At 34.7% G+C, this 26439-nt stretch overlaps 1 protein-coding gene across 2 annotated transcripts in view; it reads left to right on the forward strand.

Moving 5' to 3' along the window:
• Nudcd1 (NudC domain containing 1) overlaps positions 1-26439 on the forward strand; it is a 70035-nt gene that overhangs the window by 27607 nt on the left and 15989 nt on the right. Inside the window, exons 3-8 of one of the 2 annotated variants that reach the window (XM_027949310.3) lie at positions 638-823; positions 3776-3956; positions 5458-5640; positions 7446-7653; positions 10344-10488; positions 12228-12353. In XM_027949310.3, coding sequence (XP_027805111.1) covers positions 638-823; positions 3776-3956; positions 5458-5640; positions 7446-7653; positions 10344-10488; positions 12228-12353 — 1029 coding nt within the window. The remainder of the gene's footprint in view (positions 1-637; positions 824-3775; positions 3957-5457; positions 5641-7445; positions 7654-10343; positions 10489-12227; positions 12354-26439) is intronic. The other variant, XM_027949316.3, reaches the window with a different exon arrangement.

Below are 26439 nucleotides of genomic sequence, written 5' to 3' on the forward strand. Positions count from 1 at the left end.
CCCTTACAGTGTCAATCCAAGAAAAAGAATGAGACAGAAGATGTAAAGTGTTTGATGATCCAGCCCTAGATGTCACATACTATCCATCCCATCTACTTTATTTTATTTGTTTGAAGGGAATCAGTAGCTGAAAAAGTCATTTGGGGCCTGAAATTGAGGGACCTCAGGTGATAACTTCCTTTAAGTCAAATAGTTACTCAGGACTCCCATGTTAAAGCTGTATTTTCCTCACTTCAGTGATTCTAGTACTGCATTAGATTTTTTTGGCATGGGTGTGTCCTATGAGTCATAAACAGTATTTTTCTTTAAATCCACTCACTTTAAAAATTTTTTAAACTTAAAAACATATTTAATAAAAAATGTGGTATTGCAATTTGAATATGCTAACTCAATGTTTTATAATATATCTTAATTGCATAAAAGTTTCAATAATAAATGTTTCTTTGTGCTACATATAATCTCTTAAACTCCTCCCCTCCCCCCAAAAAGTGATTAGTAGTATATCTTAAACTTAAAGGGAAGGCAGTTAGATCAGACTCTTGAATAAGAGAAAAATTACTACACTGCAGATGTTTATTTTGTGCATGTATGATTCAGGGAAGAGGAAAGGGTTCACTTATGTTTGACTTTTTTTTAGGATACTGCCTTAGGAAAACCACGAGAGGTGTTTCGACTACCTACAGATTTGACGGCATGCGATAATCGCCTTTGTGCATCTATCCATTTCACATCATCCACCTGGGTTACCTTGTCAGATGGAACTGGAAGATTATATGTTATTGGAACAGGTGAACGTGGAAATAGTGCTTCTGAAAAATGGGAGGTGAGGTTTTTTTTTTAAAGACTTTCAAAGTCCAGAAAGTATATGCAAATTAGACCTTATTTATTTTAAAAGAATACTTTTCAAGGAGAGCTTATAGGTGATCTCTTGGTTTTTTTAATATAAAGTCTTGTGTCTCTTTTTAAGTAAATTATAACATACATATACTTTGTGTTTAACTGATAGGTTAGTTGTTTGTTTTCATCTAGGGTCAGTATACTTGTCAAGATTTGCATTTATTTTTCAGCAAATATTTCTTGAGTGTTTTGTATGTATTAAAGCACTGCACTAAGCATTGACATTGTCGCCTCCTTGAAACAGAGTTGAAAAAGCTTATATTGAAATGTTTTTCTCCTCTACCTTCATGTTAAATTTGCTGATATGTTTACACTGGTTAAATAGTTTAACTATTCCCTACTTAGAAAAATACATAGTAATATAAATATGCTTATGTACTAATCTCTAAGATGCCATTTTTCTTTCAATGTTAAAAAATGAAGCAGATCTAAATGTGAGAGGTAGATTAAGATTTTAATGGCAATAAGACAGAATCAATTTTTCCAATGCCTGTTTTTGAAAATGGAAGAAAATGATTTGGGGTAGATAATCAAATGATTTATTGCTTCAATTCCTTTGAATTCCACTAATTGGTATAATATTGCCACTGTCTAAATCTTAGCAGATAGCCTTTAGTTTCAGGTAAATAAAGAGATAAAAGTTTAATATATTTACATGTTATAAAATATCTTTATCAGATCAACGATACATATTAACATCAGACCTTAATTATTTGAGAAAAACCTGGGAGGTTTTCAAACTAAATGACTTACCTATCTTACTAAGTTTTTACTGAATGGTATATTACCAAATTATAGTATGTCTGAAAAACTAAACAAAAACATCATCAATAGTCTATTTATAAGAGACTGTTGCATTCACAGTTTCATATTCATTGGACATTGTGACATTTTCTACTCTAACCTTCAGTAAAAGCTTAAACAAATGAGTTATTGTGTGTTATAGCTATCATTAACTGAAACATTTGGAGTTTTGAGAATGATGGTCAAGAGATAAAAATGAGAATTATTATTGAGTTTTGTAGATTAAGTTGGTTTTAAGCAGGAAGAGACAAGAGGACTCAGTTCACTCTCAACTTATTTTTTAAGAATATTCTATTCCACAGATTCTGCTGGAAGGAGATGCACATAGATTTATAATTCTTTTGATTTTTGCTGTGTGTGTCCCCTTGAAACATATTAGGCCTTTAAAATATGTTTTAATTCATTAAAAACTGAAATCTGTCTTATGCCCTTTTTAGTATACACTGCTATAATAAAAAAAGAACCCTTCTGAGATGTTGTCTGTTAATAATTATAGCTTTGTCTAGATAATGGGGGAAGTGAGAGAAGAATGGGACTTGGACATCAATTAAAGTGAGAAAGCTACGGAATATATTAGTTACAATAATTTAAGAGAGTTTTAGGACTTTGGGGCAATTAGTGTGACAAAAAAAAAAAAAAAAGCTAAGAGTAAAAGTGATTAAAGGGCATGATAGGGCACAAGGGGGCCAAGGGTGGTGGTGATGACTAGGGTATAGAAAGAAATTAAAAGATATGGAAGACTGCGTACTTTCCAAATAATATTATGAGGGTGGTAGATCAGAATAGTGTTACAGTTGAGATGCTGGTCTTGTTCAGAAGATTAAAAACCTCAGCCTAGCAACTTTAGTCATCTGTTTCTTTTTACTCTTTCTAGTTCCTACCACTTGTAAGAGAAAGAAAAAAAAAAGGAAAAACTAGCTGCTTATACCTCCTAAAACGTCATTTTTCGCTTCTTGCCTTTAGCTTCCATTGTCCTGCAAATGAGTTAAATTCAGTCAGCCAACTCAAAATTTATCTTCATAGGTTGTCTCAGTTTTGAGTATCTGAGGGCTTATTGTTGTTGTTGTTTCTGCTTTTGAAAATTGTTAGATGAATTCCAAAGACTTACTATTGAATACTTTTGGCAGAAGTGCTCAAACATATAGGGAAATAGATAACAGCTCACTTTTCTTTATAGAGATTTTAAGTAGAAAAAATTTGCAGGGACTCCAGGTACAGATTTCAAAAGAAAAAAGCTAACTTTTTCTTCTGTTTTTTTTTTTTTTTTTAATTTTTCTCCAACTGCAACTTTTCAGAAATCTTGTTTAGAAATCAGTCTTAAAACTCTCCTTTTTAGTGTTTACTCTAAGAGGTAGATTGTCTTTTAGAGCACGCATTTATGGTATAAAAAAGATTTTAATAGGATTTTGTGCGGCTTTAAATTTGTTTGGGGAAGGGAGAACAACATCAAGAATACATTTTAAATAGAGTTTGTTGAATTATCTTTTAAGTGTAAATGGGCTCTTTGGTTTTGAGATTAAACTTTACTGATTTATTCTCTGATGACTTTTATCTTTGTGAACTTCCAGAAAATAAACAGAAATACAAATAAATAAATAATAGGTATAAAGCATACATGCACATACATGCATACTGCACACAGAATGCAGAAACAAAGAGTAAGAAAGCAGAAATAAGTCATACATGATAAAAGGGAAGAGAATAGGAGTGAATATTGACTTGCCTGTGGTCTTTTTATGTAGAGCACTTTTACCCTGTGTAATTCTCCTTTAGGAGATTGCTTTTAGTTCTCTTTCTCCTTTAAATACTGTGTAGATGCCCTGTTATTTTCTTTAAAGCCAAGAGTATTGATCAGTTTTCTATTATACAAATCGCGTTAGTGTGTATGCGCGTGTGCATGCATGCACAAGTTTTTTCTTCAAGGAACATTATTTAAATTTGCTTTTTTATTTTTTAATTCTTCCTAATAAATAGTACACAAAATAGTTGTTGGATTGTCACCACTTTTATGTATTCCCTCTGTGCTATGCTTGTACAATATATACATTTTCATGGTGTTTTTTTTTTTTGGTAGATTATGTTTAATGAAGAGCTTGGGGATCCTTTTATCATAATTCACAGTATCTCTTTGCTAAAAGCTGAAGAACATTCCATAGCTATCTTAATTCTTCGAATAGAGAAAGAAGAATTGGATATGAAAGGAAGTGGTTTCTATGTTTCTCTGGAGTGGGTCACTATCAGTAAGAAAAATAAAGGTAAAATAAAATAAAATTCTGAATCTCTCTATAGTGATTCCCATCAGTATGTTTTGAAATGCAAAGCTGTCCCTGTAAATGCTGCTTTGTTTTTCCTGGGCACTATTGATTCTAGCACCTGCCACCACAGGTGGGTTGGATATCTGTAGATAGTTTCTCCTCAGGTATGAATCAGTTATGAGTTAATAAAATAAATAAATAAATAATGTGCTTTCATAGCTAGTTATGCCTTTGTATAAAAGGAGACATTATTACAAGACATTACTACATAATTCTTGAAAATTTTTAACATGTATATTTTTAATATTGCTAAGAATTACAGTTTTATGCTACTGTGTTTCTCCAGAGATGAACCAAAAATGCTGGGAAGCACAAATCTGTTACATTAACTACTTCAAATTTATTCATCTTATTTATATAAATTTTCATATCTGTAGCCGTACAGATATATCTTGTGGTAGTTATTCATTTTGGAATGAATAGCCTTCCTATAAAATATATAGTGCCTAAATTTAGGTCATTAAAAGCAAGTAGGATTGCTTTTCTTACATGTACCTGTGAAGGATGTATAGATGTATAATTTTTTAGTTAATTCATGAAACTATAAGCCTGTTTTATATATGTGTGAATTGAATGTATGAATATAGGAGAGGATGCAACCCATATTAATAGAGTAAATGGTATAAGTAAAGATATGGGCTCAAATGAAATGTCTGAGTATTTTTTAAAACAAACAACAAAAAAAACCCTATCTTCATAGAATAATAAATTTAGTTAATTTACAAAAAGCTTTTGGGATATGGTTGTTTATATGTTAAAAGTGTTTTTTTATATTTGGTTATTAGTAATCTAGATCTCTTTATGTGTAGAAATAATTTCTACTGTAAGCATATTTTATTTTAAGAAACCCCCTTACCAGCAGTTAGAACAGACAGAAAAATAGTCCCCACCACACTTTTTCCCTTATCCTCAATTTGTGGCTCTTTTCAGAAGATGCCTATCATATACCTGCTGGGAAAATAGACAGACTATAGTCAAGGAGAAGGTAGAACCTTCAGAAGCTGATATTCTAGGTAAGTTAGTCACTTTGAAGGCCAGATCTTTGCTGTCCAATAGGAACTTCTATGAGATGGACATGTTTCATATGTGCACCATTCACTACCATAGGTACTATGATGTAACTATTGAGAAGTTGGAAAGCCAGTGTAACTGAGGAATTGGATTTTAAACTTAATTTTAATTAATTGCTTGTGGCTGGTGGCTACTGCCACCAGCCACAATTGGACAGAACAATCTAAGAGAAAATTGCATCAGATCCAGTATTTTTAAATAATCATTGAAGATAATGAGGTTATGAATATTTTATTCTTACACAAAGATTATTAATGTGAATTGTAATAATAATATTTAGAATATTTAATTTAAAATTAACATGTTTTCAGATTATTTTTATTATCCATTTTTGTAATGTTTTGTTCTAATGTATTTAATTTTATTATAGATGGTAAAAAGTATGAAATTACTAAGCGTGATATTCTCCGTGGAAAATCGGTGCCAAATTATGCTGCTATTGAGCCAAATGGAAATGGTCTAATGATTGTCTCCTACAAGTCCTTCAAATTTGTTCAGGTTGATCAAGATCTTGAAGAAAAGATGAATGAAGACATGTCAGAGAAAATCCAAGGTGATTTTATGTTTAATCTTTATAAAGCTGTGTGTATTCCTATACATAAACATTTATGTCTGTTTTGTCTTTCCAGTTAGGTTATGGGTTCTACCAGGTGGGATAGATACGTAATTTTAATTTTCTTTTGTATTTCCCAAAAAAGACTTTTGTAAAATATACCACCTAAATAGTGGAAGCTATTTAAAATTTAATAATTTTGTGATTATCAAAGATTTTTTTTAAATCTCTCAGCTTACTTGATTGCATGTTTAATAAATATTTAAATAAGTTAATAAGCAAATTAATAACTGTTGGCATTTGAAAAACCTGTATGATGGTATTAAGAGTACTAATGTTTTAAAATGAGTTAAACTAATATGCATGTTCTTATCTTTCATACTAAACTGATAGAGTTGCTTGAGGGCAGAATCAAGATTTTCTCAAGGTTGAATGAATGAATAAAGGTCATATTTTAGAATGAAAAAATTAACGTCTTTAAGAAGAAATTTATATTTGTATACAAAGATACATATTATTTTAAAACTATTCAAAAACATCCCTTCATAATCACTGTTCATATTTCTGATGTTCACAGCCAGGGATGTAATTTACAAATATTTCCACCAGGTTTATTATGTATATACACACCTCTAAGTACAAAAAGTTATACTTGGCGCTTTAGTTAGCCTTTAAGCACCTTTGTTTCTTCATATATTATGTGGTTTTTGTTAGATTCTCTTCTGTCTTAATTATAATGTTAAACCCTCCTAAAACTTTTCCAGATTGACTGTTCATATCCGCATGCCCTCTAGAACTTCGTTGATGAGCAGTTGGGCAGGAAGGAAGAATGTCCTGGTCATTGGAACCATTATGCCAAATAGCTAGGACCATGTAGTTGAAGACATGTAGTAGGGAGGCATGTGATTGCCCAAGTGGAACACACCTTGTGTTTAAATCACTAATTACTAGTCCAGATATTGTTTTATTGTTGACTTCTTATATCTTGAATTCATTATTTTTTTACAGAATTTTCACAAAATAATTTTCAAAAGTTAGGAATTTTTTATTAATCAGCATGTTTAAACTTTTCTGAGTATACATACTAGTTTCATTTTCTGTAAATCTCAGAAAGACTGGTATTGTCTGTTGGCTATTTGGTATTGTCATACTAAAATCCTAAAACATAATTTCTAAAAGCACAGAAAAACTCTAAAAACAACCAACAATCAAGAAAATTTAGATGTTTGTCTGTTTTTGGTGAGGAACTCGAAAATTTTGACTTGCCCTTTAGTTTGTTTTCATGCCTCTTTATACTAAAAGTTCATGTAATTTTACAGACTCTTGCTATCTTCATTGTTTGGCTGAAGTCTTCCATTGGGTGATTATTAAATAAAAACTTCTTGGATAAACTTTTGAGGAAGACATATTTTATATTCTTTTCAAACAGGAATCCTGTGTGTGTGTGTGTGTGTGTGTGTGTGTGTGTGTGTGTGTAAGAGGGAAAAGGGGGGGGTGAGTATAGGGAGGTAGGTATGAAATGGGGATGAGGCATTGTTGTCCATTGTATTTTATGAATCCTTATTTCCTGAACAGTAGGTAAGACTGGAAGAGGAGAATGTCAAGTAAAATTGCTACAATTCTTTAAGGGAAAATTTCCCAAAGTCTATGTGGGTTCATTTATAATTACTTTTTTTTTGTGAGATAATCACTAGAAGATATGCTAAGATTCTTTTAGAGATGGATATTCTTTCTTATGTTCTAGTCTCTAATTTTGTATGTTGTCTTCCCTGTTTTTATTACATAATGCAGTATTCTTTTCTCAGTAGAACCTCTGTATTATTGGCAACAAACTGAAGATGATTTGACAGTGACAGTACGGCTTCCAGAAAACAGCGTTAAAGAAGATGTTCATGTGCAGTTTTTACCTGATCACATCAACATTATGCTGAGGGATTGCCAGTTATTGGAAGGAAAGCTGTATTCATCTATTGATCATGAAAGCAGTACATGGATAATTAAAGAGAATAATAGGTATATTTTTTTTAGTTTTATGTTTGAAATTTTACTTTTTTGTTATTTTTACTTTTTTCTTTTATTTTTACTCTTTCTACAGTTGTTATATCAAAGATGAATACAATAGTTCTGTTTGCATTTCTGATTTTTTTTAAATAAATTAAAAACAGATTTTTTACATCACACAGCATAATTATGGTTAAGATTAAAGATGCTAATGTAGTTATTGCTTGCAGTAGGTAGAAGTGTTTGTTATTACCAGCTCTGGGTACAGTAATAACACTAGGCAAAATGGTTATTTATTTTAATTTACACTCTTAAACTGTTAAATAGAAATCTTTTTTTTTTTTTTTCTGTTAAGCTTCATTTGCTTACTAAATAATACAACTACCATCCCTACTTTCCATCCAGAGATATTTCATGTTTTCTAACAACATACACATCTTTTTTTCTTTTTTTAAAAAAGTTTTTGACACATACTATGCACAATTTATACACCTTGCTTTTGTTCATTTTCAACAATAAATTGGGTTAAATATAATTCATCAAGCAGTAATCCAGGAAAGGTCTAGGGGAATAGCTGAATTTCATGCAAACAGTTTGAGTGTTCAACACATGAACATAGACCACTATTGTTTTTTCAGTAAATTTGAGGTTTTTGGTTATGATTTTGTGTTACAAAAGATAATTACAATGAGGCGTAGGTGGTATTGTTGGCTTAAAAAAACATGATTTTCTGTGCTTGATTAAATTGTTCATCTCTCTCATTTTCCAGTAGTTAATGTTCTTTCTCACTTTGAAAGGGTTTGTTAACTAGTCTGTATCTTATTATGTATGTTTCTTTTTGCTTGGATAGTAGGATCTGATGCTGGTTTTAAAATGTAGGAACGCAGTCATGCTGAAAGGGCTATGTTGTTGAGGTGTGCAAATTAACAATGGTTCATTCTTCGTAACTAAGATTATGTGAGCTATTTTAAACATCTTGAGGTAGCAACTAAGAATGTGTTTATACATTCTGGTCACTGGGTAAAAGTTCTTAAAAGTTATTTACATGTATTTTTTCAGAGAGGCAGAATAGTTCAGTAGTGAAGAACATGGACTTGGAGCCAGGCTGCTTTACTAGCTTGTGACCTTGGCAAGTTATTTAATCTCCTTTAAGTTCTTTTTTCCCCCTTGCTTGTAAAATGAACATAATGGTACTTACTTAATTTGGCCGTGATGAGCAATAAGTGAATTAAAACATGCAAAGAGCTTAAGACGATGCATGGTATATGGTCAATGTTAGGTAAATGTAAACTGTCATTATTATCTTCATCATCAAGATTAGCCTTTTTTTGGTGTGGAGCGGACCAGTGATGGAACTTAGGGGCACTTGACCACTGAGCCACATCCCCAGCCCTATGTTGTATTTTATTTAGAGACAGGGTCTCACTGAGTTGCTTAGTGCCTTGCTTTTGTTGAGACTGGCTTTGAACTCATGATCTTCTTGCCTCAGCCTCCTAAGCCACTGGAGTACAAGAGTGCACCACTGTGCTTGGCTTAGCCTTTTACTTAGAAAATATAACTTCATCTGGGCATTGCTGATTATGGTAGTAATTTTCAATGCTAATGCTAGGATCTCCTATCTCTTAAAATAATTTTAGAAAATTTTAAAATGCTGTAATTAATTCATGAGGTGGTAATAATAATAGCCTTAAAAAAGAATGATAAGCTTACATGTTCTGTTTGATAATAAGTGTAATTGTATTTTTGAAATTGTTTGCTTGCATTTGTGTTCCACAGCATGGGTTAGTGTAGCACATGTACCAAAGATGTCACGTGGAAAAGGTCACTTTGCTGTGGAACAGCTCCTACCATCCCATTTTTTTTCTGTTGCAGCAACGGCTGCTCACAGAGCATCTTACTTGAATTTCTTCTCCTATTGCCAAGGATCAAAGGCCAGCTGCCTTCTGTGTCAAACATCTGCCCTGACTCAGCTCTTCCCTCTCCTGCATCATCAGTCCCTGATCTCAGGGTTCCCTAACAGACATTTTTTATTTTTATTTTTTATTTCTGTTTAATGGTTCAAATGTACAGAATTAGATTTTGAATAAGTTAATAGAGACTACATTAACATCTTTATTTCCCTGTATTACCAAAGTTGTTTTCCTAATTCCTACATTTCTTTTCAATTCTTTAAAATCTATACATTAAAATTAACATTTGCATTGATTTAACCAACCTGATAATTTAATTAATAGATACATATTAATGGTTATTAGTTTGTGAAAATAAAGTTACTTGTTGGTTTCAGATACCAAGAACTACCTTATGGTTGTAGGCTTTCCTTTATGTGCATCAACCCCCATTTACCATTATTTCATATCCATGCTACTTGTGCATTTTTTTGTACTTTAAGTACTTTAATTTTAACATTCTGCACACCTGGACAACCACAGTACTTTTTGAGTAGACTCATTTTTTGCAGTCACTCCCCTTTGAAAGCCAGCCATCATTCCAGTGGTATTTTCTTGTTTGTTTATTAAGTCTAAATTATTTGCCCTTGAATTATAGGTTTTATATTATATGCAAAGCTAAAATGAATAGGATTTTGGGTAACATACTTTCTGGATACCAGAGGAGTATTTCTGTAGAAGATTCTTCTGCTTGTTTTTGATAGTATAACTTGCATAGTTGTTTAATACCACTTTTCTCGTTTAAACTTTTAGCTTGGAGATTTTCTTGATTAAAAAGAATGAAGGATTGACATGGCCTGAGCTAGTGGTTGGTGATAAACAAGGGGAACTTATAAGGGACTCAGCCCAATGTGCTGCCATAGCTGAACGTTTGATGCATTTGACTTCTGAAGAACTGGTGAGCAGTTGCAGTAGTAGTGTGACTTTCCAAGAAACCAGAGTATGTTATGTGAGGATTGTCCCATGATTTTCAAATAGTATTTTGCTTTGACAAGTATAAAAGACATAGATTCAGTACTGTTGACCTGATTAATGTCTTAAAATGACTTAAGTTCTATTTCTTACATGGTGTGAATTCATATATGTGTGGGCATATTGTATAGGGGTGTGTGTGTATATATTTATGTATCTGCATATAGTCTCCTTTAGAAGAATTAACTAATAAATGCTGCCAGGAACAAATAATTATTTAACACTTTATGCTAATAATCTACTTACCATTGACATTTTCTAAGTAATCTTAGATTATCACAAGGATATATATGTAGATTATATATAGTATAGTTATTTTTGACAAAGTAAATTCTTGTAATGAGTACAATGACTAAGACAATACTTATTCAGCCATGGGGTTGAAAATGTTCCCATGCTAATTTGGACAGATACAGCAAAAAGTCAGTTATATATTCGTTTACCAAAAATTATATCAGTTTATGTAGAATGTCTGCTTTATTGCCATCTTGAATAATAATGATGAAGGCGGCTACATTAACAATTATCCTGTAGCCTTAGTTGCATCTTAAAGTAGAAAACAAAGTTTGGAATATTGAAAGTGAATGTCTTTGTCAAAAGGAAACATGACAAAAATAGAATTGGCCCCAATAATTGAAAATTTCAGCAAACACTGGAATTTATACGTAGACTACAAAACTTCAGTTTCATAGCTTTTTAACACAAGCCATGCAGGCTACAGAAATACTCCTCTGATATCCAGAGAATATGTTACCCAAAATCCTGTTCATTTTAGTTTTACATATGATAGAAAACCTAAAATTCAAGGGCAAATAATTTAGGTTTAATAAACAAACAAAAAAGTACCACTGGAATGATGCCCCAAACGGCTGGCTTTCAGAGGGAGTGACTGCATTCATTCGTTCAGCAAGTATTTATTGTGTATAATATTTCCAGGCTAATATTAATAAAAGACTTGTTTTGAAACAAGTGTTTCTTCTAACTACTTTTTAAACCTGATGGTTTCAAAGACATATTTGTATTTATGAGAAAGTTACGTATACATAGACATCATTATGTTTGTTACATTCTGAAAAGACAGTGCAGAATGAAAAGACAGTCCTGTCATCTGCAATTGAGAGCAGTTTTGTGTTTTTGAAATTTTCAAACTTACTTCATGTGGTGGCTATACTCTACTGTTAAATAGAATCATGAATGGTAAAAACAGACATTCCTATTATCATCTTTAGGAAAAGAGTATTTCACTATAAAGTGTGGTAGATTCTTTTTTATCAAATTAAAGAAATTTTCTTGTATTCATAGTGTACTGAGAATTTTTCTTCTGAATGGTTATAGAATTTTCAGTACTTGTGATAATACTTGTTTTGTTTTCTATTTGATATTTTTAATTTTCATATCTAGAGATTTGAATTCTTTTATATCTTCCATATGTCTACATGATTGTGTTTTCCTTTACATTTTTGAGTACATAGAACTTGTTTATAATAGCTGTTTTAATGTCCTTCTGTGCTGACTCCATCATTCTGTCATCTCTGTGGCTATTTTTATTGGTTATGTATTTGAAATTAGTTTTAATTATTGCTATAATCACAACATTTCTAAGGGTGAGTAAATGCATTTCCTTACTGTTGTTTTTGACTTATTTATTTCATTTTATGATCTAAGAATCCAAATCCAGATAAAGAAAAACCTCCTTGTAATGCTCAAGAGTTAGAAGAATGTGACATTTTTTTTGAAGAGAGTTCCAGTTTATGCAGATTTGATGGCAGTACATTAAAAACTACTCATGTGGTAAGTTCTTATAATAGTGTTTCAAAAATTTTCTAAATAAGTAGAGAAGTTACTCAGATGATAATTAAATGACCAAATAAGTATTTTGCAGAAGTAGCTTGATTATCAGTTAATGACTGTGCTTTTGAAGTTGTACCAAATATTTATGCTTAAATCCCATCATTCTATAAAGTAGCATTGTTCCACAACACTAAATCTAATAAAACAGCGTTTCATTTTTTTTGGTACTAAAGTGTGTTGATATTTTTCAATTGGCTTTTTTTCTGTACCAGTGTTTTATATACAGTTGTGACTCTATAATGCATAACTTTATATCTTCTTTTTTCATTGAACATTAGGACATAAACATTTCATGGTTTTTCTATCCCTTGTTAAATAGTTGGATTGTTTGTCCTATAATATTGTTGTTGGGAGGGTAGGTATATAACTTTTTAACTGCATTATTCATGAAGCTGCTAAAATAATTCCTTTGTTATATGAAGCTTTTCTATATTCATGAATATTTATCTAATGAAGAGTTAACAGAAATCAAATTCATGAATCATTGACTGAGTGTCTGACGAACTGAGTTCAGTTTTAATCTCATCAGTAATGTTTTTGGTTATTGCCTGTTTCTCTGCATCTTTACCTGCACCTTCAGTTTAGCTGTAGAGATGGTTCTCATAAAATCAACTCTAATCTGATCTTTACTAATTGGTATGCAAGACACAGCAGATTTTGTTTTAATATGAGTATTTTTTAAAACTGTTGACTGTTCATATATTAACTATTCTTTTGTGAGCAACTTTTTTATTTGACTTAGTGTTTCTTTGAATCATGTGGCCTGTTTTAAACTTAGAAAAATCCTTCTTTATCAATATTTATTTTTTTTCTTTTTTTCCCATTTTGGAATATTTTTATTATTCAACTCCTTAAATTGTGTTTTTTTCTTTCTTTCTGTCTTTGGTGTATCTCAAATATGTCACAAGTAAGTATTTTCCCTTGAGAATTACATTCTGTTTAAAAGCTTTGAGAATATTGCATCAGTACTACAGAATATTGCCTGGAGTGAGTCAGTACAATCACGATTTCAGCATTTGGTCGTCTGCTTTGATCTAGATTTTTAAGTTTTAAAACTTATGAGATATTTATGCTTAGGGGAATCTTGAGTCATTAGATCATACTACACACTCAAGTGTATATTACTGAGTTGATTTTGTGAGAACCATCTCTACAGCTAATCAGTGGCTGATTTGGAGCTACACATAAAGAAATTACTCTTATTACCAAATCTAGAAATGATGGGGCTTTAGGACACTCAGTCTAAGCAGAAGCAACAGAATCAAGGGAATAACTTGTACTTTTGTTATTCTGTTTTTAGAACTCTTTGAGTCTTTGTTATAGGGCTTAAAGGCTCAAATGTTAAGAAATGTTTGCCAGATTTGGTCTGTTGTCTCTATCTTATAGAGAATTGGGGGAAAGTGTATTTTAGCAGAATTCATGGAACCAATTAAAATAGGAACTTGATTTACTTAATCTAAATTTCCCCCACCTTTTTAGAGGTTAAAAGAAAATCTCTTTAACTGTTCCTCTTATTTACTTTACCTCCCTTGTTGTTGTATTTGTTTTGGTTACTTAACAGTTGTCTTTAATGGCTGGGAATTATTCTCAAAATTGAGTTGTAAAATTGAGCATTTCTAGATCTTGCTTAGCAGTGGCACAGGACCAATGACTAGGCCAAGGTGCTATTGAAGCTATACCAAAATTAAGTATTGATTTTATAGTTAATTTTTATCCCTGCGTTGCTCTGCCTCCCATCACCCTATAACACTAGTAAGTTCTAAAAAGCATGTGGACAGCATCTTGCTCATCACAGGATCCCCAAAGTTTATGATTCACAAGTGTTTAATAAATATTTTTAGACTGATTTCTCGGTAGCAATCATGAAAATTAAAAAAAAAAAAAAAAAAGCTTCAGGTCATCTTTGCTTTTAAGAAATTGACTTTTACCTTTCAGTCTGCCTTAATACTCAGTGACTCTTCTAACTGAAGAGTGAAGTGTTTGGGGGAATATGGTAATGACCAATCTGGGTACTGATGCAAAGCCAGATAATGAAAGCTGTTTAGATTTCCTAGGAATTTTGCTTCCTGGATGTTGTTTATTTCCAACATATTCCATAGATGATGCCCTTAATTGTGAGCAAATGAGGGCCATCACAGTTCTCTTCTCTTTAATGCCTAGGGTTAAATTTTATAAAATCCCTCTCAAGGTGTGACTTGATAGAAGATTCTTAATTCTGATTCATTGAACCTTATATGTTTTTGTAATGAAGAATCTGGCTTCTCCTCCTAGAGTTATAATCCTAAAAGCTGTAACTTCTAGTTATTATTTTTTGCCTAACTTTTATATGGAAAGCACCTGATCTTAGGTGTCATAATCTATTTTCTTTTAAGATTTCAACAATTTGTAATATGTATTTCAAAATACCAATCTTGCAAAGCTTGTGATACAGTGGGCTTAATTTTAAAACAAATTTTAAAACATTTTGGTATTTTTCAGCACCCCCAACAATTCAGGTATATAAGGTGATAAAATGCTCATATATTTTAAACTTGTAAAATGTGGACAATACTTTTTTTAATCTTGTTACTAGGGATTAAACCCAGAAATGCTTAATCACTGATCCACATCCCCAGCCCTTCATACTTTTCATTTTGAGACAGGTCCTTGCTAATTTGCTGAGACTGGCCTCAAACTTGGCTCTCCTCTGCCTCAGCTCCCAAATCACTGGGATTACCAGTGTGTACCACCACGCCTGGCTTCATACATGTTTAAGCATGTATGAAATGTTGACAGCTTCCATTTTGTACAGTATTCTTCATAGTATGTAAATATGGGTGTAAATTAAAATATGATTTAATAATATGGTGGTATGCTTTATTTTTAATAAAATGAAGTTGTACTATAAAATAGACTCAATAAAATATAAAGTTAGGTTCTCTGTGAATTTTAATTCATTTTAGTACTGCTAAATAGTATTCATTACTAGTTTAATGTTATGTTGGTTACTGAGAGACCTCCAATTAATCTCATTTCCTGTGTTCGATCATGTTACTTAAAACCAAGGAGTCACAGAGAACCAAAATAAAACCTTTATTGATGAGCAATTATAATACAAGGCTTAGTAGATCTTCTCACTGTACCCTGGAATTTAGCAGCTTTCACCATAATTACACAATGCCAAACCAACTCTTACTGCCCCAGGAGTTGTCCCTGGAGGGCCCTCAAGTGCCTTAGAGGAAAAAGTAATAGAATTGAGCAGAACATGCCCAGATTTTTTCCAACCAGTTGTGATTTCACTTCTTGAGGATTTATAAAAGCTAGATTATTATCAGTAGCTAATCTGCTGAGTGTCATGTGGAAACATCAAAAGTTTGGAAGAAGTATAAATATATAATAAACAAAGACAGTCCTTCCAACCTTGAAAAAACCTTGGGTTTGTAGAAGTAGCTGTATTTAATCTCCATTTTATAGATATATTAGGCCAAGCTGAGATGAAGTTTATATGAGATTACTCATAGAACCAATATTAGAAGCTAAACTATGGGCTTCCAATATGTTTTGCTATAATTTTCCCTAAACACTGGTATCATAACTTTGAAAATTGGAAATCCTAAGCTACTATATTCAGTACCTACTTTTGAATAAAATGTGATCTGAATTTGAAATGTGAATGATAGACTTCTGTGATAAACAGGTTATGTTTTCAGAAAATTCAGAGATTATACAGTCCCTCATTACACCATAACTCTCAGAGACAAAGTTTGATGAAACCTTTCTTGTATTCTGTACATACTTAGAAATTTTTTAATCACAGTTAAATCTGGTTTCATTTGCTAGAGCTGCCTTAGCAAAGTATCATTAACTGGGTGGCTTAAACTATTGTATACTACAGGTCTGAGATCAAGGTGTTAGAAGTGTTAGTTTCTTCTAAAGACTCCCTCAATGGCATGGTTTTCTCTCTGTTTCTGCATCCTAATCGCTTTAAAGGACAACAGACAATAGTCCTGTTGGATTAGGGTCTACCTAAATCACCTCATTTTAACTTTTTTAAGTTGCTATTCCAAACTACAGTCACATTCTCAGATAGTAGAGATTAGGAATTCCACATATGAATTTGAGGAGATAAAACTCAGTTCATTAACAGTTGTTAACGTTTTGCAAATTTTTTTTTCTTTTTTTTTTTTTTTTTACTTTTTTAAAGCAGAAACAGTAACAAGTTAAAGAAACTGTTCCCTTACCCATACTATTTCATATATATATATACTAAAACTGAAGGCCTTTTTTATGTAGTGATAATAAAATTAATGAAACTTAACATCAGTACACTTTTATCTAATATAGATTTAAACTTGAATTTTACCAATTGACCAAATAATGTTCTAAAGTAAAGTTTTTCCCCCTACACATGATCTAATCCTATGAACATACTGCATTTAATTGTTTTGTTGTTGTTGTTGTTTGTACCAGGGATTGAATCTAGGGTGCTTAACCACTGAGCCACATCCCAGCCCTGAGATAGGGCCTTGCTATTTTATTTTGTGCCTTTTATGTCTTGTTTTGAATTTTTTCCTCATCAGATTCAGTGCATTTTTTCCCCAAAATACTATGCATTATGCAAGTGATTGTTTCTTTCCCAGTGTATCACATTAGGAGGATCTTGGCATCACTTTCTCCTGTTTTGTGTTGTAAAATTTGATTAGAGTAAAAAAAACTTGGTAGCTATCACTTAAAGTTATTATCTTCTCCTTTGAATTAATAAAAAGTACTCGGTGTGAAGATCAGAGTAACCCTTTTGAAGGGTTAAGTAGATAATGTCATTTTCCTATTCTCATCTTCCCTGTAGTGGGTTCCTGTATAGGAAATAATGACTAGTGTCTTTACCATGGTCTTACAAGCAGTCTTCAAATTTTGACTCACTCTGTGTTACATTTTAAATTGAGATTTAACACATGTACATCAGATGCAGCAATGGTGTATTCATATATGTATATAGGAAAGTTATGTCAGATTCATTCCACTGTTTTTCCTATTCCTATCACCCTTCAATTCCCTCCCCTTTGTCTTATCCACTGAACTTCTATCCCCACCCCCCTTGTTGTGGATTGGCATCCACATATCAGAAAGAACATTCTGCCTTTAGTTTTTTGGGGGACTGGCTTATTTCACTCCATTTACCAGTGAGTGTTATGAAGTCATTCTTCTTTGTTGCTGAGTAATGTTCCATTGCATGTGTATATACACCACTATTTCTTTAGCCATTTATCTGTTGATGGGCATCGAGGTTGGCTCCATAGCTTAGCTATTGTGAATTGAACTGCCATAAACATTGGTGTGGCTATGTCACTGTAGTGTGCTTATTTTAAATCCTTTGGCTGTATACCAAAGAGTGGGATAACTGGGTCAAATGGTGGTTCCATTCCAAGTTTCCGAGGAATCTCCATACTACTTTCCAGAGTGGTTACACCAATTTGCAGTCCTACCAGCAATGTATGAGTGTATCTTTTTTTCCCCCACATCCTCAACGACATTTACTGTTATTTGTATTCTAGATAATTGCTATTCTGACTAATGTGAAATTTCAGTGTAATTTTAATTTGCGTTTCTCTAATTGCTAGAGATGTTGGACTTTTTTTTTTTTTTTAAAGAAGTATCTGTTTAGTTTCTTTGCCCATTTATTGATTGGGTTATTTGGTGTTTTGTTTGTTTTTGTTTTGGGTGTTAAGCTATTTGAATTCTTTGTATATCCTGGAAAATAATACTGTGTCTGAGATGCAGATGACAAAGATTTCTCCCATTCTGTAGGCTTTCTCTTCATGTTATTGATTATTTCATTTGTGGTGAAGAAGTTTTTTAGTTTGATGCCATCTAATTTATTGATTATAGATTTTACTTTTGCACATTAGGAGTCTTGTTAATGAAGTCAGTTCCTGAACAAATATGTTGGAGTGTTGAACCTACATTTTGTTGTAGTACCTGCAGAGTTTCTGTTTTAATTTCTAGGTCTTTAATCAACTTTGAGTTTTGTGCAGGGTAAGCGATAGGAGTTATCATTCTTTTACATATGGATATCCCATTTTTTTCAGCACCATTTGCTGAAGAGACTATCTTTTCTCCAATGTATGTTTGGGGCCCTTTTATCTAGTATGAGATAACTGTATTTGTGTGGATTTTTCTGTGTCTTCTATTCCATTGGTCTTCTTGCCTTTTTTATTGCCAGCACCATGCTGTTTTTCTTACAGTAGCTCTTCAGTATAATTTAACATCTGGTATTATGATGCCTCCTGCTTCATTTTTCTCAGTTCGGGTTGTTTTTGCTATTCTCGGCCTCTTATTTTTCCAAATGAACTTGATGACTACTTTTTCTAATTCTATGAAGAACATCATTGGAATTTTGATAGAAATTGCATTGAATCTGTATGGCAATTTTGACAATATTAATTCTGCCTTTTTTTTATTAATACTGCCTATTTTATTTGCTAAGAGTTGCTTTATGGCCAAAAATATCATCTGTTTTAGTAAATGATCCATGTGCTGCTAAGAAAGTATATTCAGTTATTGATGGATGAAAATATTCTATATATGTCTGTTAAAGCTAAATCATTAATTGTATTTTTTAGTCCTATAGCTTCTTTATTTAGGTTTTGTTGGAAAGATCTATCTAATGATGAAAGAGGCATGTTGAAGTCTCCCCATATTATTGTGTTGTGGTCTATTTGAATCTTGATATTGAGAAGCGTTTGTCTGATGTACATAGATGCCCCATTGTTTACTATTGTGTCTTGTAGGATTCCCATAAACAGTATAAAGTGACCTTCTTGTCTCTTCTGATTAACTTTGGCTTGAAGTCCACTTTATCTGATATAGAATAGAAACCCCTACTTGTTTATCAAATCCACGTGAATGATGGTTTTTTCCCCAATCTTTTCACCTTCAGTCTGTGCATGTCTTTGTCTATATGAGGTAGGTCTCTTGGAGACATCATATTGTTAGGTTCTGTTTTTTAATCCAGTGTCTTTTGATGAGTTTAGACCATTTACATTCAGTATTATTGAGAGATGATTTTTATTCCCTATCATTTTGGTTTATTTCTAGTTTTTAATTTGCATTAGTTTCTCCTTTGGTTAACTATTTTTCTAGTATAGTTCCTCCCTCTGCTGGTTTTCATTTTTATTTTTTATTTCTTCATGAAATATTTTATTCAGTATGTTTTGTAGTGTAGGCTTTCTATTTGTGAATTCTTTTAATTTTTTAAAATATTTTTTAGTTTTAAGTGGACGCAATATTTTTTTTTACTTTTTTTATTGTTGTTCAAAACATTACAAATTTCTTGATATATCATATTTCACACTTTGATTCAAGTGGGTTATGAACTCCCATTTTTACCCCATATACAGATTGCAGAATTACATCAGTTACACATCCATTGATTTACATATTGCCATACTAGTGTCTGTTGTGTTCTGCTGCCTTTCCTATCCTCTACTATCCCCCCTCCCCTCTCTTCCCCTCCCCTCTTCTCTCTCTACCCCCTCTACTGTCATTCATTTCTCCCCCTTGTATTATTTTTCCCTTTCCCCTCACTTCCTCTTGTATGTACTTTTGTATAACCCTGAGGGTCTCCTTCCATTTCCATGCAATTTCCCTTCTCTCTCCCTTTCCCTCCCACCTCTCATCCCTGTTTAATGTTAATCTTCTTCTCATGCTCTTCATCCCTACTCTGTTCTTATTTACTCTCCTTATATCAAAGAAGACATTTGGCATTTGTTTTTTAGGGATTGGCTAGCTTCACTTAGCATAATCTGCTCTAATGCGATCCATTTCCCTGCAAATTCTATGATTTTGTCATTTTTTAATGCAGAGTAATAGTCCATTGTGTATAAATGCCACATTTTTTTTATCCATTCGTCTATTGAAGGACATCTAGGTTGTTTCCACAGTCTTGCTATTGTGAATTGTGCTGCTATGAACATCGATGTAGCGGTGTCCCTGTAGCATGCTCTTTTTAGGTCTTTAGGGAATAGACCAAGAAGGGGAATAGCTGAGTCAAATGGTGGCTCCATTCCCAGCTTTCCAAGAAATCTCCATACTGCTTTCCAAATTGGCTGCACCAATTTGCAGTCCCACCAGCAATGTACAAGTGTACCCTTTTCCCCACATCCTCGCCAGCACTTGTTGTTGTTTGACTTCATAATGGCTGCCAATCTTACTGGAGTGAGATGGTATCTTAGGGTGGTTTTGATTTGCATTTCTCTGACAGCTAGAGATGGTGAGCATTTTTTCATGTACTTGTTGATTGACTGTATGTCCTCCTCTGAGAAGTGTCTGTTCAGGTCCTTGGCCCATTTGTTGATTGGGTTGTTTGTTTTCTTATTGTCTAATTTTTTGAGTTCTTTGTATACTCTGGATATTAGGGCTCTATCTGAAGTGTGAGGAGTAAAGATTTGTTCCCACGGTGTAGGCTCCCTATTTACCTCTCTTATTATTTCTTTTGCTGAGAAAAAACTTTTTAGTTTGAGTAGGTCCCATTTGTTGATTCTAGTTATTAACTTTTGTGCTATGGGTGTTCTATTGAGGAATTTGGAGCCCGACCCCACCAAATGTAGATCGTAGCCAACTTTTTCTTCTATCAGACGGCGTGTCTCTGATTTGATATCAAGCTCCTTGATCCATTTTGAATTCACTTTTGTGCATGGCGAGAGAAAGGGATTCAGTTTCATTTTGTTGCATATGGATTTCCAGTTTTCCCAGCACCATTTGTTGAAGATGCTATCCTTCCTCCATTGCATGCTTTTAGCCCCTTTATCAAATATAAGATAGTTGTAGTTTTGTGGATTGGTTTCTGTGTCCTCTATTCTGTACCATTGGTCCACCCGCCTGTTTTGGTACCAGTACCATGCTGTTTTTGTTACTATTGCTCTGTAGTATAGTTTGAAGTCTGGTATCGCTATACCGCCCGATTCACACTTCCTGCTTAGCATTGTTTTTGCTATTCTGGGTCTTTTATTTTTCCATATGAATTTCATGATTGCTTTCTCTATTTCTACAAGAAATGCCGTTGGGATTTTGATTGGCATTGCATTAAACCTATAGAGAACTTTTGGTAATATCGCCATTTTGATGATGTTGGTTCTGCCTATCCATGAACAGGGTATATTTTTCCATCTTCTAAGATCTTCTTCTATTTCTCTCTTTAGGGTTCTGTAGTTTTCATTGTATAAGTCTTTCACCTCTTTTGTTAGGTTGATTCCCAAGTATTTTATTTTTTTTGAAGATATTTTGAATGGAGTGGTTGTCCTCATTTCCATTTCAGAGGATTTGTCGCTGATATACAGGAATGCCTTTGATTTATGCGTGTTGATTTTATATCCTGCCACTTTGCTGAATTCATTTATTAGCTCTAATAGTTTCTTTGTAGACCCTTTTGGGTCTGCTAGGTATAGAATCATGTCAACTGCAAATAGTGATAAATTAAGTTCTTCTTTTCCTATTTTTATGCCTTTAATTTCTTTCGTCTGTCTAATTGCTCTGGCCAGTGTTTCGAGAACTATGTTGAACAGAAGTGGTGAGAGAGGGCATCCCTGTCTTGTTCCAGATTTTAGAGGGAATGCCTTCAATTTTTCTCCATTCAGAATGATGCTAGCCTGAGGCTTAGCATAGATTGCTTTTACAATATTGAGGTATGTTCCTGTTATCCCTAGTTTTTCTAGAGATTTGAACATAAAGGGATGCTGTACTTTGTCGAATGCTTTTTCCGCATCTATCGAGATGATCATATGGTTCTTATTTTTAAGTCTATTGATGTGGTGAATAACATTTATTGATTTCCGTATATTGAACCAGCCTTGCATCCCAGGGATGAATCCTACTTGATCATGGTGCACAATTTTTTTGATATGTTTTTGTATCCGAGTGGCCAGAATTTTATTGAGGATTTTTGCATCTAGGTTCATTAGAGATATTGGTCTGTAGTTTTCTTTCTTTGAAGTGTCTTTGTCTGGTTTAGGTATCAGGGTGATGTTGGCCTCGTAGAATGAATTTGGAAGTTCTCCCTCTTTTTCTATTTCCCGAAGTAGCTTGAAAAGTATTGGTATTAGTTCCTCTTTAAAGGTTTTGTAAAACTCTGCTGTATACCCATCCGGTCCTGGGCTTTTCTTAGTTGGTAGTCTTTTGATGGTTTCTTCTATTTCCTCAATTGATATTGGTCTGTTTAGGTTGTCTATATCCTCCTGACTCAATCTGGGCAGATCATATGACTTAAGAAATTTATCTATGCCTTCACTATCTTCTAATTTATTGGAGTATAAGGATTCAAAATAATTTCTGATTATCTTCTGTATTTCTGAAGTGTCTGTTGTGATATTGCCTTTTTCATCCCGTATGCTAGTAATTTGAGTTCTCTCTCTTCTTCTCTTCGCTAGCATGGCTAAGGGTCTGTCGATTTTGTTTATTTTTTCAAAGAACCAACTTTTAGTTTTGTCAATTTTTTCAATTGTTTCTTTTGTTTCGATTTCATTGATTTCAGCTCTGATTTTAATTATTTCTTGCCTTCTACTTCTTTTGCTGTTGTTTTGCTCTTCTTTTTCTAGGATTTTGAGATGAAGTATGAGATCATTTATTTGTTGGTTTTTTCTTTTTTTAAGGAATGAACTCCAAGCAATGAATTTTCCTCTTAGAACTGCTTTCAATGTGTCCCATAGATTCCGATATGTTGTGTCTGTGTTTTTATTTATCTCTAAGAATTTTTTAATTTCCTCCTTGATGTCTTCTATAACCCATTGATCATTCAGTAACCTATTGTTCATTCTCCAAGTGATGTATGCTTTTTCCTTCCTTCTTTTATTGTTGATTTTCAGTTTCATTCCATTATGATCAGATAAGATGCATGGTATTATCTCTACTCCTTTATATTGTCTAAGAGTTGCCCTGTGACATAATATATGATCTATTTTTGAGAAGGATCCATGTGCTGCTGAGAAAAAAGTATAATTGCTTGATGTTGAGTGGTATACTCTATATATGTCAATTAAGTCTAGGTTATTAATTGTGTTATTGAGTTCTATAGTTTCCTTATTCAACTTTTGTTTGGAAGATCTGTCCAGTGGCGAGAGAGGTGTGTTGAAGTCTCCCATGATTATGGTATGGTGGTCTATTAGAGTCTTGAACTTGAGAAGAGTTTGTTTGACGAACATAGCTGCACCATTGTTTGGGGCATAAATATTTATGATTGTTATGTCTTGTTGGTGTATGATTCCCTTAAGCAGTATGTAGTGTCCCTCTTTATCCCTTTTGATTAACTTTGGCTTGAAATCTATTTTATTTGATATGAGTATGGACACTCCTGCTTGTTTCCGATGTCCATATGAGTGATATGATTTTTCCCAACCTTTCACCTTCAGCCTATGTATGTCTTTTCCTATCAAATGCGTCTCCTGTAGGCAGCATATTGTTGGGTCTTGTTTTGTGATCCATTCTACTAGCCTGTGTCTCTTAATTGGTGAGTTTAAGCCATTAACATTTAGGGTTATTATTGAGATATGGGTTGTTCTTCCAGCCATATTTGTTTATTTATGTTACTAAACATGGTTTGTTTTCCTCTTTGATTATTTTCCCCCCCTTTACTGTCCTACCTCCCACTGTTGGTTTTCATTGTTATTTTCCATTTCCTCTTCCTGTAATGTTTTGAAGAGATGGTTTTCTAGCTTCGAATTCTTTAAACTTTTGTTTATCGTGGAAGGTTTTAATTTCATCTTCCATCCTGAATCTTAATTTTGCTGGATACACAATTCTTGGTTGGAACCCATTTTCTTTCAGTGTTTGAAATATGTTATTCCAGGATCTTCTAGCTTTCAGAGTCTGTGTTGAAAGATCAGCTGTTATCCTGATTGGCTTACCCCTAAATGTAATCTGCTTCCTTTCTCTTGTAGCTTTTAAAATTCTCTCCTTATTCTGTATGTTGGGCATGTTCATTATAATGTGTCTAGGTGTGGATCTCTTATGATTTTGCACATTCGGCGTCCTGTAGGCTTCTAGAATTTGGGATTCTGTCTCATTCTTCAAGTCTGGGAAGTTTTCTTGTATTATTTCATTGAATAGACTTCTCATTCCTTTGGTTTGGAGCTCTGTACCTTCCTGTATCCCAATGACTCTTAAGTTTGGTCTCTTAATGTTATCCCATATTTCTTGGATGTTCTGGCTCATGGTTTCTTAACAGTCTTGCTGAGCTGTCTATGTTCTTTTCAAGTTGAAATACTTTGTCTTCATTGTCTGATGTTCTATCTTCTAAGTGTTCTACTCTGCTGGTAGTATTCTCCATTGAGTTTTTAAGTTGGTTTATTGCTTCCTGCATTTCTAGGATTTCTGTTTGTTTGTTTTTTATAACCTCTATCTCCCTGTATAGTTGATCCTTTGCTTCCTGGATTTGTTTGTGTAGTTCATTGTCGAAGTGATCTTTCATTGTCTGATATTGCTGTCTAATGTCTTCCTTGATACTCCAGATCATCTGAAGCATGTATATCCTGAATTCTTTATCTGACATTCCATCTGCTGCAGCTGTTACCTCTTCTAAAGTTGCGTTGACCTGCATTGCTTGTGGTCCTTTCTTTCCTTGTTTTTTCATACTGCTTGCGTTTCTTTCTGCTTGGTGAAACTGTTGTGTTTTTGAAATGTTTTTTTCTCCTATTTATTTATATTGCTCTTGTATAGTTGAAAAGTCTCCCTTGCAGGGTCGGGCGGCGGTCTGCCTACCTTGCAGGCGCGGGCGGCGGCTCTGCTCTGCCCCTACTCCAAATGGGGTGACATTTCTGTCGCACCGGCAGGCCACTGGGCCTGTCCCGCTGGTCGGTCGCAGGTCTGCCCACCTTTCGGGCACGGGGGGCGGCTCTGCTCTGCCCCTACTCCAATTGGGGTGTCGTGACTACCACGCCGGCAGGTCGCTGGGCCTGTTCCTGGCACGGGCGGCGACTGTGCTCTGCCCCTACTCCAATTGGGGTGACGTGTGTACCACGCCGGCAGGCTCCTGGGCCTGATCCGCTGGTCTGTCGCAGGTCTGCTTACCTTGCAGGCGCGGGCGGCGGCTCTGCCCTGCCCCTCCTACCACGCCTGCGGACCGCTTGGCCTGATCTGCAGGTTGGTCGCAGGTCTGCTCACCCTGCGGGCACGGGTGGCGGTTCCGCTCCGCCCCCACTCCAATTGGGGTCACGTGACCACCACACCGGCGGGGCCTGATCCGGGCGCGGGCGAAGGCTCTGCTCTGCCCCTACTCCAGTTGGGGTGACTTGTGTACCACGCTGGCAGGCCACTGGGCCTGACCCGCCAGTCTGTCACAGGTCTGCTTACCTTGCAGGCGCGGGCGGCGGCTCGGCCCTGCCCCTCCTACCACGCCTGTGTACCACTGGGTCGCGGGTCTGCCCACCTTGCGGGCGCGGGTGGCGGCTCCGCTCCGCCCCCTCTCCAATTGGGGTCACCCGATCACCACGCCCGGGAGCCGCTGGGCCTGCTCCGGGCACGGGCGGCGGCCCGGCTCCTCCCCTCTGGCTCGATGACAAATCGAGAGAGACTCGGGTGTCTGTGCTTCACCCTCCCTACCAGGAGACCAACTGTTTCTGTCGCCACTGGTATTGATGAAGTTCTCTCGTCCGCCGCTTTCTGATGACATCAGATCTCTGCCATGTTGGTATCCTATGCGAATGGCAGCATTTCGTTCCCTTTGCCGGGTAACCAAAGCAACGGGTGAGTCCTGACCGGCTCTCAGCAGGACCCGGACCGAGAAGCAGTTTCTGCGGGCTCCTTAGCCCTGGGCCAGAGCAGTTCCGGGAGCCGGAACTCGGCTGCTCCGTGCTCGGTGTATGCTCTGATAAGAGCAGACTCCAAGAAGCAGTTTCCACGGGCTCCTTAGCCCTGGGCCAGGGCAGTTCCGGGAGCCAGAACTAGGCCGCTCCGTGCTTGGTGTATGCTCTGATAAGAGCAGGCTCCAAGAAGCAGTTTCCGCGGGCTCCTTAGCCCTGGGCCAGGGCAGTTCCGGGAGCCGGAACTCGGCCACTCCGTG

Source organism: Marmota flaviventris, chromosome 15 (genome assembly GCF_047511675.1).
Source record: "Marmota flaviventris isolate mMarFla1 chromosome 15, mMarFla1.hap1, whole genome shotgun sequence".
Classification (NCBI taxonomy): Eukaryota; Metazoa; Chordata; class Mammalia; order Rodentia; family Sciuridae; genus Marmota; species Marmota flaviventris.